This window comes from Terrapene carolina, unplaced genomic scaffold, assembly GCF_002925995.2.
Source record: "Terrapene carolina triunguis isolate 2854851 unplaced genomic scaffold, T_m_triunguis-2.0 Scaffold68, whole genome shotgun sequence".
NCBI classification, from domain to species: domain Eukaryota; kingdom Metazoa; phylum Chordata; order Testudines; family Emydidae; genus Terrapene; species Terrapene triunguis.
The window spans coordinates 11,992,876-12,009,158 of record NW_020664419.1 but is presented as its reverse complement, the minus strand read 5'-3'; the positions used below and the strand labels follow the sequence as shown (position 1 = coordinate 12,009,158).

The 16,283-nt window shown below is 43.9% G+C and overlaps 1 protein-coding gene across 2 annotated transcripts in view; it reads left to right on the top strand.

Moving 5' to 3' along the window:
- The window catches only part of GRM3 (glutamate metabotropic receptor 3), a 56,485-nt gene extending 43,484 nt beyond the window's left edge, over positions 1–13,001 (top strand). The window contains exons 4-5 of one of the 2 annotated variants that reach the window (XM_026648932.1): positions 4,546–4,720; positions 12,928–13,001. In XM_026648932.1, the coding sequence (XP_026504717.1) occupies positions 4,546–4,720; positions 12,928–13,001 (249 nt within the window). The remainder of the gene's footprint in view (positions 1–4,545; positions 4,721–12,927) is intronic. The other variant, XM_026648933.1, reaches the window with a different exon arrangement.
- Positions 13,002–16,283: the final 3,282 nt, after the last annotated feature.

The following is a 16,283-nucleotide window of genomic DNA, read 5'->3' as shown; positions in this document are numbered from 1 at the left end:
AGGGAGGTAGCTGTGATAGATGGTCCTCACACCAAGTTTCACTGTATTCATTCACCTTTCTGTCAATTTTATAAGATTAACTTTGCCAGAGGATATTGTGAAGGTCAAGACTATAACAGGGTTCAAAAAAGAACTAGATACATTCATGAAGGATAGGTCCATCAATGGCTATTAGCCAGGATAGGCAGGGATGGTGTCCCTAGTCTCTGTTTGCCAGATGCTGGAAATGGGCAACAGGGGATGGATCACTTGATGATTACCTGTTCTGTTCATTCTCTCTGAAGCACCTGGCATTGGCCGCTGTCAGAAGACAGGATACTGGGCTAGAAGAACCTTTGGTCTGACCCAATATGGCCGTTCTTATGTTCTTAACTAAAAGACAAGACTGTCATTAGCAGTAGAGTTGAACAAATGTTCATTTATTTTTTTTATTCGGTGGCTGATCCGAAAAATCCAGAAAAAGAATTTCAGGTTAAACAAAACATTTTGTTGGACTCTAAATGATTTTTTTTCAGTTTTGTTATATTTTCAGGTGTTTGTTATCCTTTAAGTGTTTTTTTTTAAAACAAATCTGGCAACAGTTCTAAACAAAATGTCACTGGAAATGAAAAGTCAAAACATTTTGTTTCAAAAACAGTTGAAATGGTTAATTTGAACTTTTTCACATTTATTCAGCCAAAACTATTTGCCAGATTCGACGTGCATTCACTCATAATTTTGGTTGCCCTGAAACTGCATTTTTTGGCAAACAAGCTATTTGACTGAAAATTTTTGTCCAGATCTAACTGGCTGTATATGTCAGGGAGATAACATTGTCTGGGAAATAACAGAGGAGTTAATAGCATCACTCGACATTAGGGCTGGCCAGGGAACAATTGTTTCATTTCAAAACTTGGTTTCATTCCAACGTGGAATGAAATGAGACCTTTTGAATTTTTTCCTGAGAGAGAGCGAGAGACAGACCAACCCCAGAAAAGCCAATAGCTTGGTGGTTCGAGCAATCATCAGGAATGTGGATGACCCCAGTTCAAGTCCCTATTCCAAATCAGAGGCTTAAATCTGGGTCTCCCATAATCCTATGCGAGTACCCTAGCCACTGGGATATTAGCTATTCTGGGGTTGGGTCTTTTATCTATCTCCAGAGATTCCCTCCTGGACCTGTATAACCTTGCCGTCAAAATCAACATGTTTCCGCAAAACATTTTGTTTTTGACAAAACAGCATTTTTCAACAGGAAGTGTAGTCAAAAAATGTTCACCTGGCTGCACTCAACTCAGCCTTGGTGGGGCCAGACCAAGAATATTATGTGTAGTTCCCGTCTCCTTAGCCTAGGAAAGATATAGAAAGACTAGAGACAATACAAAGATGGATAACAAAAGTCACACAGAGTGAAACTAAGAGAGCTAAATGTGTCTAGTTTAGACAAGAGAAGACCCAGGGAGACATGATTACAGTCTATAAATAACTTCAAGGTAACAAGAAAGGGATTATTTAGTCTCACTAGAAGTTACGGCAAGGAGAAATGGCATGCAGCTAATGAAGGGAAAGATAGGCATTGGGGAAACGTTCTTAACACTAAAAGCAATTGGGTAGTGAGGTGGACACAAAGTGTTCAATGGGTGGGGACAGATAAAATGAGACATTAGTGGGTATGCTAGAGAGAGTAGTCCTACAACGTGCTTGTAGGACGAGATGACTCAAGTGATATTTTCCAACTCTATTATCTATTGCTGGGATGTGAAAGGAACTCTGGGGATTTGGGTGCAAAAGCTCCATTGAATTTAACTCGGTTTTGGCAGTGGGATTTCCAAAAGCACCTAAAGTTAGTCAGGAGCACAAGTCTCATTGACTTAAATTCAGAAAGGGACTTAAGTGAATGGAACTCTAATGTAGGTGCTTTGGCAGCTCCCACTCTGGGTATTTTAACACTGTTAATCTCACTTAAATTCCAGTCACTGATCCTTCTAAATGGACTAAAATTTTATACATAATAAGTGATGCTTTTGTGATCTATAATCAAACGGTAATCTACTCATCTCATTCTCCTGTAAAACAATGCTGGTGGGGTCATTCTCAGGAGCTATTATTTGGGAAGTTAGTACAAAAAACAACCAAGGAGACATAATAACAACAATGAATAAGTAAATGGTGACTGGATTGAGCTTTTAATATTATATTTGAAACTGGTTTAGGATGCATGAATAAGGGTGAAAAATGGGAGGCTACTGGGAAATGTATGCAGAGATTTGGGCACATTTTAAAAACTGAAAAAGAAATAAAATGAAATGTAGAATTCACCCAGTTAATTAATACAAATACCATGGGAAGAAACAAACTGTCCTTTCCGATGTTAGAGGGGAAAGGGCTATTTCACACCATTGATTTTTACACAAAGTTCCACTTTGATTTCAGGGAGGTAGTCCCACTTCAGAATTGATGGCACAGTATGACCTGATGTTATTAAATAATCACTCACAAATTTGCACGAGTTAGAGCAGTTAATGTATTTCATTTTTTTTCAGCTGAAGATTCATCTTAGCCTAGCCTTAGTGGATGCAACTGCAAGAGATGTGCCGGAAGGGAAAAGTCTGGGGGTTAGATAAGTTCTAACACAGTCAGATGTTAAATTGTCCTACCACTCAGCTTACTGTGCTCTCATGACAGGAGGTGTGTGGTAGTTTCTTGCTTAAGGTCTGATCCAAACTGCATTAAAATCAATGGGAGTCTTGCCACTGACTTTAGTGGGCTTTGGCTCAGTAGAAAGCAAAGAAAGAGGAATGAATGGAAATGTGGCGGGGTGTTCATGTTTTTTCTGTGTCCATTCGGGTTCCTAAGTGGTTCCCCCGCCATGTGGCATCTGAGCACTATGCACTGAGCAAAGCTTGAAGTAAGCTCCTTTTGTAAAGGGTTATTATGTTATTACATTAATTATACTGCCCGTTGACTATCTGCTTGGTGCTCTGTGAATACATATAATGACGAAGATGATGATAAGTAAAGAAAGAAAGATCGATCCTCCGCATGGATACAAATGGCTGTTGGTCAGGATCCCTTAGCAGGATTGAGATAAAGCAGCCAAAGAAAGGACCTGAAGAAGAGCTCTGTGTAAACTCCTAAACTTGTTTCTTTCACCAACAGAAATTGGTTCAATAAAAGATATCACCTCCCCCACCTTTTCTCTCTAATGTCCTGGGACCAACATGGCAAAAACAACACTGCGTATAATGACAAAGACCATCCCCTGCTCTAGTTTTTCCCTTACAAAGTTTATTTTGAGAGTTGAGCCCCATAGCAGTGTTAATCTGTAGGTTTGGCATGGATGTAACTGAAGGCAGAACTGTCCCTACTTGTGTAATAATCCAGATTAAGTAATGGAATTTGAGAAAGTGTAATTCTACCTTTCAATTGAGGAATCTGCTCTGAAGGAAAGAGACTAAACTGAACCTGAGGCAGCGAACTGGCACCCAGTTATCACAATGATGAGTGTTGTTACATAGATAAGATTAGATAATGGCTCCCTGAAGCTGTAAGGACAAACATTGGCCCGCTGGCTGCTGCCCCCAGAATCTTCGGACCCCTCACAAAGGGATTTCACAGCACAGAGAAATTGTGTCTACATTAATGTAGCTTTAAGACCCAGTCTCACAAACGGACCTGTTTGAGCAGGCCCTTATGCTTGCCCAAAATCTCACTGAAGTCAGTGGCCCTCTTCATGAATGCAAGGGGTTGCTTGTCGCTTAGCAGGATTGAGGCTTTAGGCTGAATTAACTTTCAAGTGGATTCGCTGCATAGCACAGCCATCTTTTAGGACCTAATCTGGTCCCGCACAGCCTGCCTCTTGCCACACATAGATCCCAAGCTTTACGGAAAGTGCTCTACTTTGTCCAGGAATGCAGCAGGAATGCAGTGTTGCAGAGCATCTGACTAACCTTCTTGTGCCCAGGCTAGCTGTCATACACTGAAGCAGGCAGCCCCTTATGTGCAGATCAGCAGGGTACCATCTAGGCCGTAGGTAAATCACTGGGAATCACAGGGTTGTGGGAGTTAGAGGTGGAACAAGTCAATGGATCGTCCAGGCTAGACCCCTGCTGATGCAAGACTGAGATATGTTTCCTCCTACTGCTGTATTATGTCTGTTCTGGAATTTTGCATTTCTGCCTCTCAGTGTTATTCGGCTCAGAGTTTAGCATGCTGAAATACATAAACAATTTGCATTACAGTATGCAGTAACAAACTGTGCCATGAATGCTGGGGTGTGCTGTCTGATACCCTAAACTGCAGAAGGCATTGATACAGAGCTGGGGGTTTTAGAGGGGTTTCAGAGTCATATCATTAGTACTTTCTGAAGCCACACTCATTTCTAGACCTTCTGAAGAGACAGCTGTGAATTTGGTACCAAGGAATCTATAGAAATTAAAAACAAATCGCCAGCAGTAAGTAGCTCCCATGGTGACTACCATGGTCGCAGTCTGGCTTGTGGTACATGCTGCCTCGCTGCCCGGCATTTAACAGCTAAGCACTGACTTTTCAATAACTCTCTCCTAGGTGCAGACCACGACCATGTGCATCTCTGTCAGTCTGAGTGGCTTTGTTGTGCTCGGCTGTTTGTTCGCGCCCAAAGTGCACATCATCCTCTTCCAGCCACAGAAGAACGTGGTCACTCACAGACTCCATCTCAACAGGTTCAGCGTCAGTGGGACCGGAACCACTTATTCCCAGTGTAAGTAAAGAATCTGTCACCTATGTATGGCATGCCTTGTGCAGGAAGTGTGTTAAAGGAGAGCTAGGGAGTTTTCATTTGTAGTGGAATCCGCAATCATTAAGAACTGCAGGACATTTTTGCATTCACCTGGTTCATTGGCTATGAACCACCACGAATACATCACTCAGGTCCAGTGAGAACAAAACAACCGTTGTTCACTGCACATGTGTTCTGCTCGCAGCTGGCCTGATCCAAAGCCCATTGGAGTCAATGAAAAAAACACTTCCACTGAATACAGTGGGCTTTGGATCATGCCCCTAATTGCACAGTGCCTGCAGAACCACGGTTCCTGTCCCTCTCATAACAGGCAGAGCAGATTGCCCTGGAGTCTTCCTGTCAGAACAACATTATGGCAGGACTTGGTCCCCCATGCAGCACATTCTCAATGGCTGTTATTACCTGGGTTTCAAGAAAATCCTTTGAGTCAAACCACTTCAGCTAATTCCCCTACAATGCACATAAGGGACAGCAAAAACTGCTTCTGTATATCCAGTGTGTGTTGTACCCCACACAAGTGTCACAACCTGGGATATCAATCGATGCATCAGTGCAAAATGCAGTACATCTGCTTTTCCCATCTCAGTCTCTTATTCCCAGTCAGATTCACATATTTGGGATTTTATCAGTTGCTGCTGTTTTTGGCTAGGAAAAAAGAGGTCAGCTTTATTTTTGTTTTTCCCTTGTCAAGCTTAACTAGTCAAGGATGCAAGCAAACGGCACCTCATTCACAGAGTAAAGCAGACATAATGTCTAACCTGGAAAACCGATTGAAGGAGCACAACATCCCAGAGCGGGAGGGGGGATTGCGGAGGAAAAAGAGAAGGTTTGTAAGGCTATTAACTATGAACCATTCACTGGGCTTTACAATATGCTCTAAATTTTCAAAAGTGATTAGTGGTTGTTAGTTGCCTCAATTTTGGGATGGCCAACTTGAGACAACTCAAAATAGCTGAGCATCCTGCCATGAGGGCAGGGGACTGGACTCGATGACCTCTTGAGGTCCCTTCCAGTCCTAGAGTCTATGAATCTATGAATCCACTCTGAAAACCAGGCCCTTTAAGGTGTCTCCAATTGTCCCACCCCCAAAAAACGGAGGTACCCAAAAATCACTAATTACTTTGGAAAACTTTGATGAACTAGATAGGTCAGGCTGGCAAACATTTCAGAAGTGCTCAGCACTCTCAGCTAGGGGCAGATTTTCAAGAGCTTCTGGCCCCGGAGCTCCGCACATTTGGAAATCTGACCACTTATCAAGATGCCTAAATGGGAGCTGTTGTGTGCTGATGGTGTTTGAAAATTGGTCTTTGCATTTTTACATCATATTTTGTATCTGAGATGGTTAAGAGGCTGTTTCTATTTAAGGAAACATTTCTGCAATTATTTCACCCTGGAGTATGCTCTGTTTCTTTGTAATGGATACAGAATAAAAGAAAGCCAGTATTTGGGACTGGTGTTTTCATGAGGGGCGTCTGACACTCTTCTCCTTATTACACCTTTGTATAACACAAAGATGCTACCGTATTCAACTGAAACAGGTTATCCTGCATTTTTTGTCCCGTCTATAACCGCATGAAGAACACTCATTCTAAAAATCTTTTAAGTCTCAAAGGTAAAGTGCAACATCAGAGCAAAAACTTCATCCTTGCCCTTTCTGATATGAAAAGATGGCCTCAAAACTGGAATATGAAGGACCTTGGCAAACCTTGGGAGGACCTGGAAAGTGCTGTCACCTGAGCCAGGATCCAAAACTTGTTCAATTCAATGGGGAAAGCCCCAGTCACAGCAGTGGGCATGGCATCAGGCCCATAATGCTCTAAGCCACCAGTACAACTCCTCCACCCCAGATAATTTGCTTTTTGGTTAAGGCACTGCATAAGTCCATCCAAATGGATATTTTCCTGCCAGCTTCTCAGTTGGTCCAACCAATCATTTGGCCTTCCTTCTCTCAGTAGATGTGGTTTGCTGTGTTTGCCCTAAAAAGGGGAGCTCATGTGAGCGGTTCTCAGGTTGATGCCCTTAATAGGACTGGATTGGACTCTTCATTATTCAGGACAGGAAGAACGGGGGCAACCTGCCACTGCAGGCCTCCTCTGAAAGGGAAGGGGACAGTGAGGGATGAAGCACTGTGTTTGGGAGAGCATAGAGGTTGGCTTTCATGAGGATGTGGTAGAAGCTATGCAGCAGGGAATAGCAGCTGCCTAACAGGAGCAGTGCTCCATTGCAGTCTGGAATATGTATGTAATGCAAACACCTCTCCCTGTGTCCCCCAAAACTGAGTCAACCCTTTATTTTACTTCTCATGCTGCTGCATCCAAGGTTCTACTCTTGTAGAGCTCTGTCATGCAGAAAGTACACCCCATCCCCCTTTGCCGAGGCAAGAGCATCATGGCCCCACGGTCAAGTCCGCCTGTCTGCCCTTAGCCTCGGCAATACGGCCCAATGGCCAGAGTCAATATGGTCACTTTTGTCATCGGGGCAGTACAGCCTAATGGCTGAAGTCAATATAATCACCTGCTCACTCGGGCTGTATGGCCTAGCGGCCACAGTCAACATGGCTGACCTCTTCAATCCGGTTGTGTGGTCTAGTGGCCAGAGCCAATGCAATCACCCTCTCACTCGGGCTGCATGGCCTAGTGGCCAGAGGAAATAAGGTTTCCCTCCTTAGCGGGGTTATGTTGCCTAATGGTCAGAGTCAGGGAAGTGGGCCACCCATGGGTGGAAAGAGAGGAGCTGGGGTACAGGAACCTGGGCCCTCCCTCTCCACCGGGTCCCAGCTCAGGGCCCTGGTAGTGGTAAGTGTGCATGCCACTGTGTCGGCAGGGATCCGGCTGAAAAACGCTGACTCAAAACCCGGTTTGCTAACCGGGCCACTGCCTAGTTTCCCTGGGCTTCTTCCTACCGTACCCCCTGATGCTGTGACCTGGACATCTTCAGGGTATCCGGTTTCCTCAGGTTGCACTACCCTCAAGTGACTCCGGCCTCCACAGGTATCTGGGCATCTGCCTGGGTCTCAGTATCACCAGCTCCCACCGTCTGCTGCTTCAGCTGCTCCCAGACTGGAGCAAGCAGCATGCGTCCTTCCTCTCCGGCAATCAGCCTAGAATGAGCTGGGCTGCTCCCTTTTATACTGAGCCAGCACTTGGAGCATGTCCAGTAGGAGTGAGGGGGCATGGCTTCCTCTGCCCAGGGTGTGGGGTTAACCCCTTCTTGTCCAGTGAGGGGCAAGTACACCCCATCACAAGCTCCTAAGCACCTGTTTATCCCCCTGGAAGGATATTCCTCTGCTCCAATGGTGTGTCCTTCCAAGAAAAAAATAACAGTTGAGAAAACATATCCACTATTTTTAAAATGGTATTTGCAACATGAAATATTGCAAATCACTCCTGAGGTCCTCATGATGATTTTGCAAACCTTGGAAGATCTCAGCAGAGAACCGGTAGCCTTTAAGCACTTAGCCAACATTTCATCAGAATAATCAAGGGCCTTTCTAAAGTCATTTCTCCCGAGAGAGGTGTCAAAGTTAAGGAGGCATATACATACATACACACACACGTAGGAAGCAAACACAGGAAGTCAGCAGAAATTGACTTAGCTGCTGACAACCAGTTCTTGGATTGTTTTCCAAAGAAAAAGTATATCAGTTCAGCAAAAATAAAGGAGTTTGTAAATTATATATATCACTTACATCGCACTACATCTTTTCTCTTCCTAACACCTCAGCAAAGCAGGTACACAAGTACTCCTGTAAGAACATAAGAATGGCCATACTGTGTCAGACCAAAGGTCCATCCAGCCCAGTATCCTGTCTGTTGACAGTGGCCAATGCCAGGTGCCCCAGAGGGAGTGAACCTAACAGGTAATGATCAAGTGATCTCTCTCCTGCCCATCCATCTCCACCCTCTGACAAACAGAGGCTAGGGACACCATTCCTTACCAGTCCTGGCTAATAGCCATTAATGGACTTAACCTCCATGAATTTGTCTAGTTCTCTTTTAAACCCTGTTATAGTCCTAGCCTTCACAACCTCCTCAGGCAAGGAGTTCCACAGGTTGATTGTGCACTGTGTGAAGAAGAACTTCCTTTTATTTATTTTAAACCTGCTGCCCATTCATTTCATTTGGTGGCCCCTAGTTCTTTATTATGGGAACAAGTAAATAACTTTTCCTTATTCACTTTCTGCACACCACTCATAAGTTTATATACCTCTATCATATCCCCCCTTAGTCTCCTCTTTTCCAAGCTGAAAAGTCCTAGCCTCTTTAATCTCTCCTCATATGGGACCCGTTCCAAACCCCTAATCATTTTAATTTTCCTTCTCTGAACCTTTTCTAATGCCAATATAGCTTTTTCGAGATGAGGAGACCACATCTTTACGCAGTATTCAAGATGTGGGTGTACCATGGATTTATATAAGGGCAATAAGATATTCTCCATCTTATTCTCGATCCCTTTTTTAATGATTCCTAACATCCTGTTTGCTTTTTTGACTGCCGCTGCACACTGCGCGGACATCTTCAGAGAACTATCCACGATGACTCCAAGATCCTCGTTTTACACAAGAGAAAAGCGAGAGACGGGTTGAGAGACTCACCCAAGGCTTGAAGAAGGGAGTGTGTGTCCAAGAGATTATTACAGGTCAGGTGTTCAAAAGGTCTCAGCTCTTATTTGGGACCTAAATACATTGACTAGATTTTTCACTAGCCAGCTGCTCTCATTGGTTTAGGTGCCAAATGGGAGCTGAGCTCTGACTTCTTAACTCTGGTTCTTGGATGCCAATTCTATGCTACTTTTTTCTCTTTATGTGTATGGAGCGCTAACTGGGCGTCCTGCTAGGGGCTTTCCCCTCACCCCTCCCCTGGTTCTTGTCACGCAGACAGAAAGCAGAAGACCAGAAATCTGAAGTGCAGGCAATGCGATGTTTATTGGGGGGGAGTTTAGTTTCAAGCAAGCATATCCAGAGCTCTGATGCCACAGAGCCTTTTCCCTATGTCCCTATTCCCACCTCCTCCTTAGCAGGCCCAAATATACCTGCAATGCACACCCCTGGTCCCATCCCTTACAATTTATGGTCATGTTCCATTTTGGAGGGTTGTGAGTCTGGAGGCTTGGTACCACCCCTTTTGTATCCCATGGGAGTGGTAAGGCCAAGGCCAGACCTTTGGCTTTTAGAGTTTCTAATACCTTCCCCCCCCATTCCCCTTGCCCCTCCCAACTTGTTGCTTGACCTTGACTTGAGAGAGGAGCCAGGCAGCCTTCCAGCATATACTCGTATATTACTCTCCCACCATACCCGGTAACACTTTAGCTCTATCCTTGATCTTTTCTCATTATACGAACAAACCCATCTGGTTGTGGGAAATGCAACACACAGTCTCTGTGTTCACACATATTAGTAAGGATAAAAGAGTATATTAAAAAAAAAAATCGAACCCAAAATTCTATCTCAGGCTAACAAGCAGGCTTACATATTAACACATCCTTCAGTAATTCATTTCACAACACTCATTTCTATGTCTGCTGGATGCTTTTAGATCCACAACCGGGCGTCAAAAGACTTACACAAATTAGCTTCTCCTAGCTGACCCCACGTCTCACTGTACATAAGCAGCAGTCAGGTGTGTCTATTGTGCTGTTGTAAAGGAGATAAAGGAGAAAGCAGATGAAAGCAGCAAGCAAAGAAACAATGCAGTGACATTTGATGTGCCATGATGTCACAGGGTGCTGCCCTCCAGCTCACCCCCTGGTGGCCCCTCTTGGCCTTGCACTCAGCAGTCCTCAGGTTCTCTCAGTCAGTTACCCAGACTTAGCTTGTTTCAAAACACATACCCCCTGTGTGGGGCCTGACTTAAGTCGTTCTACAGAATGTAACTCGCTTCGTTAGTCACTCGAGGTCACTCCTCTCTGGGTCCATATGAGAGTCCTGGCCAACTCTCATCCCTGTTCAGAAGACCCCCCAGCTCCCTTCCTGGAGCTGGGACCATGCTTCAGATGGTCACTACCTCAAAACAGGAGTCCCCAGCTCTCCCCCGTGGTTGTAATTTAGCCAGCTGTAGGGCCTTAGCCTGCTTCTCCTTCAGCTGGCCTTTTTCCATGATTAGCCCACAGCAGATCAGTAGGCCAGCCTTCTCCTGCCGATGTGTGCCAGCATTTATGTTGGCCCCTTCTCCCAGCTCATCCCCCGTTGGCTGGGTGAGAGGCAAGTCTTGCCCGGCCCCTCTATGCCTTCCTGGTCCCAGGCCCTTAAAGACACAGCGACAGGATTTCCTCCTAAGCACCCCTTATTCCTAACACTTCTTTCTCTCTATCAATATTTCCTCAGTCTCTGTACATATATCAGAACTTCCAAAAATCTTAAAGGAACACACCATGAGACGGGGATGGGCTGACCACTAGGCACTGCTGGCCTTAAGGGGGCAGACTATCCTATCACACAAGGCAGTAACTACAAATAACGTCAAAGCAAATAGATGAGGAGGAGAGAGGATGGGAAAACATGCACCACAGACAAATCAGGCTGTCAGGTCACTTTAAAATGTCTTGCGTAATACAGGTACATTTCCATGGTGATGTAGGAAACCAGTTGGTTGCTGCTATAAAAACTAATGTGATATTACGAAGACCAGCAGAGCAGATATTTTGCCTTTAACAGAACTTAGGAACAGCTATTAATTTTGCTCTCGCTCCTAAAGGAGAGGTGCGTATTATTCTAAATGCACAACAGATGGTGCTAGAGGCAAAGTATCTTGTTTCTTGCCATACGCCACATCTTTCTATCTTAGGTACTTATATGGCCCGCAATTATTGTAGTATCTGAGCACCTCATAATCTTTCAAGCATTTCTTGTCACAACACCTCTGTGGAGTAAGGCAGTGCTATTAGCTCGCATTTTACAGATGGGGAACTGAGGCAGAGAGAGACTAAATGACTTGCTCAAGGTAACACCGGAGTTCTGTGGCAGAACAGGGAATTAAATCCAGGTATCCCAAGCCCCAGGCTAGCACCCTAACCATTGGACCATCCTTCCCTTCATTTGTTAGAGCATATAATTTGATTTCATAACAATTTAGTAAAGCGCTGTCTTCTGTAGCTGCATACAAAGTTCATCTGTATTAAAAATAAGGCTCTGTCTTTACTGATTTGGTCTGAAACCCAGTATCCATCATCCATACATTGCCTTTTACACCGGGTGATCAAGTTTAAAATCAATGCTTGATGCGTGCTTTTCTTTTAAATCCTTTGATGAAGGCATCAGGTTTCTCTGGGTCACTGTTATTGTTAACCTAATGTATCTTGGCAAACACGGCTTTGTCTTGTTGTGAACTGGCAGATCAACGAAATTGTGTGCTAACACATTCTTGATGCCGAATGGACAATTCTAACTGGGATGGACAAAACTGTTTGCTTTAAAATTAAAATCCCTGGGCTTTTACAAGATAACACTATATCCCACTGCCAAGATGCAGAAGCATCAAGGGCCAGATTCTGACACCCATATTCACATTGAGTAACACCGTACTCCAAGAGTAACTCCACTGAAGCCAATAGAACTACTTGTCAAGAAAAAGTACTGTTCAATGTGAGTTAAGGTATCATAATCTGGCCCTTACGTCTGGACACATTTTACATCCTGAGGTCCTGATCTTGCATTCATGGAAGTCAATGGGATCCAGGCCAGAACATTATCAAAGGGGGAGTAAATGTGTTGGCAAACTCATACAATTGTTAAAATAAAAGCTTTTCCCTTCTCCATTCAACATATAAAATAACCCATTTCCCTTACATTCAGATGTAGGCTGACACGCATTACCTAATGCAAAGATGGACTGGATGAAGGAAATGCAAGCTAATGAACTATTCCTGTAAGGTGCTGAGTGCTCTTCTCTCCCATTGACATTAGTGAGGCTGGACAGCATTCAGCACCTCACAGAATCAGGCCCTAATATAAGATACAAGAAAAATCTAAGGATGTGATTTTTATTTACACTGAGGCTACTTTACGCTTCACTTCCAGAGAGGTGTAAAGTGACCTGTATGTAAATTAGAATCAGGCCCCCAATGTTTTTTCCTAGGTGGCTAATGATGGTTGTTGTTGGTTTTTTTTTTTTTTTTTTTTTTTTTTGATTTTGTTTTTGTTTTTTTTTTTTTTTTTCTTCTTTCTCTTCCAGCATCTGCTAGTACGTACGTTCCGACAGTCTGCAATGGACGGGAAGTCCTAGATTCTACCACCTCATCTCTGTGATTGTGACTTCCAGTTCAGTTCTCGAGTTTTTAGACTGTTAGACAAAATTTGCACATGTTGTGCACTCCAGAAAAAAACAAAAAACAAAACTAGTACCTTTTTTAGAAACCGTATAATAAATTATTTTTGAGGACTGTACAGTATATAGTGACGTTCTAGAACTTTTTAGACTGATTTTAGCGCCTCTGTTATTAACAGTTCTAAGGGACATGTAAATAACCATGGTTTACAGCGCACATATTTCTGCAGTGTTGACTCAGAAGTGGGAGAGTGATTTGCTGCAAGCACAGTTGCAATGTTAGGTGACTTTCTTTCCTATGAAATTTTTTGTAGCTTCTTGTTGTAATTAACTTAGACTGCATTTCTATGTTATATATAACAGTTACATTATGTGTAACAGATTGTTTTCTCAGCACAAAACAGCAGTATTAATGTAAAGATGCCAATAATAAAACTGTAAACATTTGTCACCGTGGTTGTCTTCCCTTCATGGTAATTATGATTCAAAGACAATGGGCTAGATCCTCAGCTGACATGAACTCGCACTGTTCCACCTTCTGGCTCCGTGACTTTAATTAGAGAGTAAAGACATCTCATTGAAAAATTTCAAATAAGCTTGTTGTTGAAAAATGGCCTGTTTTTCAAAAGCAAAACAAAAAAAATTGAAAAAATTCTTGATGTTTGTGAAAGTTTTCATGTTTTAAATGAACTTCTTAATCAAATTATACTGAAACCGTTATCGACAATTTTATTTGGTAGATCATTCCTTAGATTGATGTACTGTTGTAAGGCACTCAAGATACCTTGATGCAGTATAAAAATCTAGACAGATTAGATAAAAAACAGACAAAACAAGACTACATATATACTAGGGCTGATTTGTATTGATCTGGTGACATGAAGGTGCTATACAGCCCGTTAAGTCTGCCAGTTAAACTGGGTGTACAGCTGCTTTGCATCACTGGAGCAGTGCAAAGCAGCTGGAGCATACCAGAGAATGTGGCCTGTAAAGTATATTCACAAGAAGGATAATCCAGAAAGAAATTGCTGGCATCTCTATGGCAATATTTGCATTCAAACTATGTGTATTCAAAATAGAAATCTACAGCTCTTGAAGCCGGGGCGGCTCTATGTATTTTGCCGCCCCAAGCACGGCAGTGAGGCAGCCTTTGGCGGCGCGCCTGCGGGAGGTCCGCTGGTCCCACGCCTTCGGCGTACCCGCCACCCAATTGCCGCCGAAGCTGCGGGACCGGCGACCTCCCGCAAGCATGCCGCCGAAGGCAGCCTGACTGCCGCCCTCAAGGCGACCGGCAGGCTTGGTGCGCTGGTGCCTGGAGCCACCCGTCTTGAAGCCAACTACAAACTACCTTCAACAAAACAAATAACGTAACCTTTAGAACCTTGTTCCAAAGTCCCTCCCCTTCTATTGAAACACTCATATCTTGCATGCTACTAACTCCAATAAATCATTCAGGAAAGTAAACATACTTCTCAGGAAAGTAAACATATGTTAGCTAAGGACTTGCTCCCACTGAAGTCATTGGCAAAGTTTCCATTGACTTCAGCGTAAGCACCAATGGGGTTTGAAACATTGGGGTTAAAGACAGGTACAATTCAAGGTATGCTGAATGTATAAACTCTCCAGGGCCAGAGTCTCATTTACACACATGGCTCTGGCATTGTACAGGTCCTGGAAGTAAACAAGAATCAGGCCTCAGATCTCCATTCCCCTATGGGACATAGATGAAGCCATCTCTCTCCTTGTCTCTCATGCCACAATTTCTTAACGCCTCCCTTTAAAACACATTTCCTAGGACAGGTATTAAGCCTTGCCTCAAAGAATTTTTAGCTATGCAGATGTTTGAAAATATTTACTAGAAAACAAACCAGGAAATTGTGGAACGAAGGAGGCATGTGCTAAACATCCCCATTCAATCACACGTGGGGCTTTGCATTGCTTCCCAGCTCCCTTCTTGTATTTGGACATTGTGGTTGAAACATTCAAATCCATCTAAGGGAGCGGTTCTCAATCGTATTTGATCAGCCCCCGCCCCCCCTTCTTTGTGTTTGTAGTCTTTTGTGGCTCTTCCTCCTCCATAAGCACATATACGGCCATCCAGCTCTGAAGGCAGAGCAGAGGCTGTGGCTGCTGGCTGGGTGCCCAGCTCTGAAGGCAGCACCGTGCCAGCAGCAGCACAGAAGTAAGGGATGCAATGTGAAAAGTCAATATCACTTTTCACAGCAGACTTAGCGCCCCATTGCCACCCTTACTTCTGCGCTGCGGCTGCTGCCAACCTGGGGGCTGATAGCCAAAACTCCACCACTTCCTGGTGAGGGAATGGGGCGGGGAGGAGAGCCCTGGCTGCCTCTTGGTGAGGAATTGGTGTGGGGGGGATGGCAGGGCTCCAGCTGTCCCCTTTATCTCTGCCTCCTAGGTGTGCATGGCCCTTCTGCCTGAGCCCCAGCCACCTGGGGCTGACAGCCAGAGTTTTTTGGACACATTCCCTTGCCTCCCTTGGGAGGTCCACCCCATAGTTTGAGAACTGCAGGGATTTGGACATCCATCACATTAAAATGAATGGGAACTGGGCATCATAATCCTTTAGGTAGCATTGAAAATCTCCATTTATGGGTAAATTCTTCTTCTGAGGCAGATTCTGACTGATACTGAGGCCCCTTTCACATTGACCGCGTGGTTAGGAATGAGTCTTAGCGTCACTGAGAATCAGGCCCCTTTTCTTCATAACCCTTTAAATTGTCTAGCACATTTGTAGGTGCCATGCGCGTTTGATAATAAAAAATAATAACTCAAAAAACCTGGTGCCTGGCTCCTTAGCTGTAATTATTTCTCTTTCCCCTCCAGTGAAATGAAATGGAATTAAACAAGCAGGATTCAATTTAGTAATGGAATCAATAGTACTTGCTAAAGCAGAGTGAAGAGAAGAAGTCCTGACAGACAATGCACAGAGCTGACAGTAGTGCTACCTGTGTAGTTTCTCCGAATTAGCAATCTGGCCAATATCCCGTACAAAATAAATTTGATTCGAGCCAAGGAAAATTAGCACACTCCCCTTGAGCATGGCACTTTAAAGGTAAAGAAATTACAGCACATGGACTATCAAGAATGTAAGAAGATTTTTCCAAACAGTAAAATCTATCTTGAGTCTTCTGCAACAGGACAATATCAAAAGGTATTGATTGAACCTGAGTAGCAGGCTAGAGTCAAAAGCCCATTTTGAAGTCTGGTTTGAATCAGGCTCAACAGATTCTCATGCTGCGTTA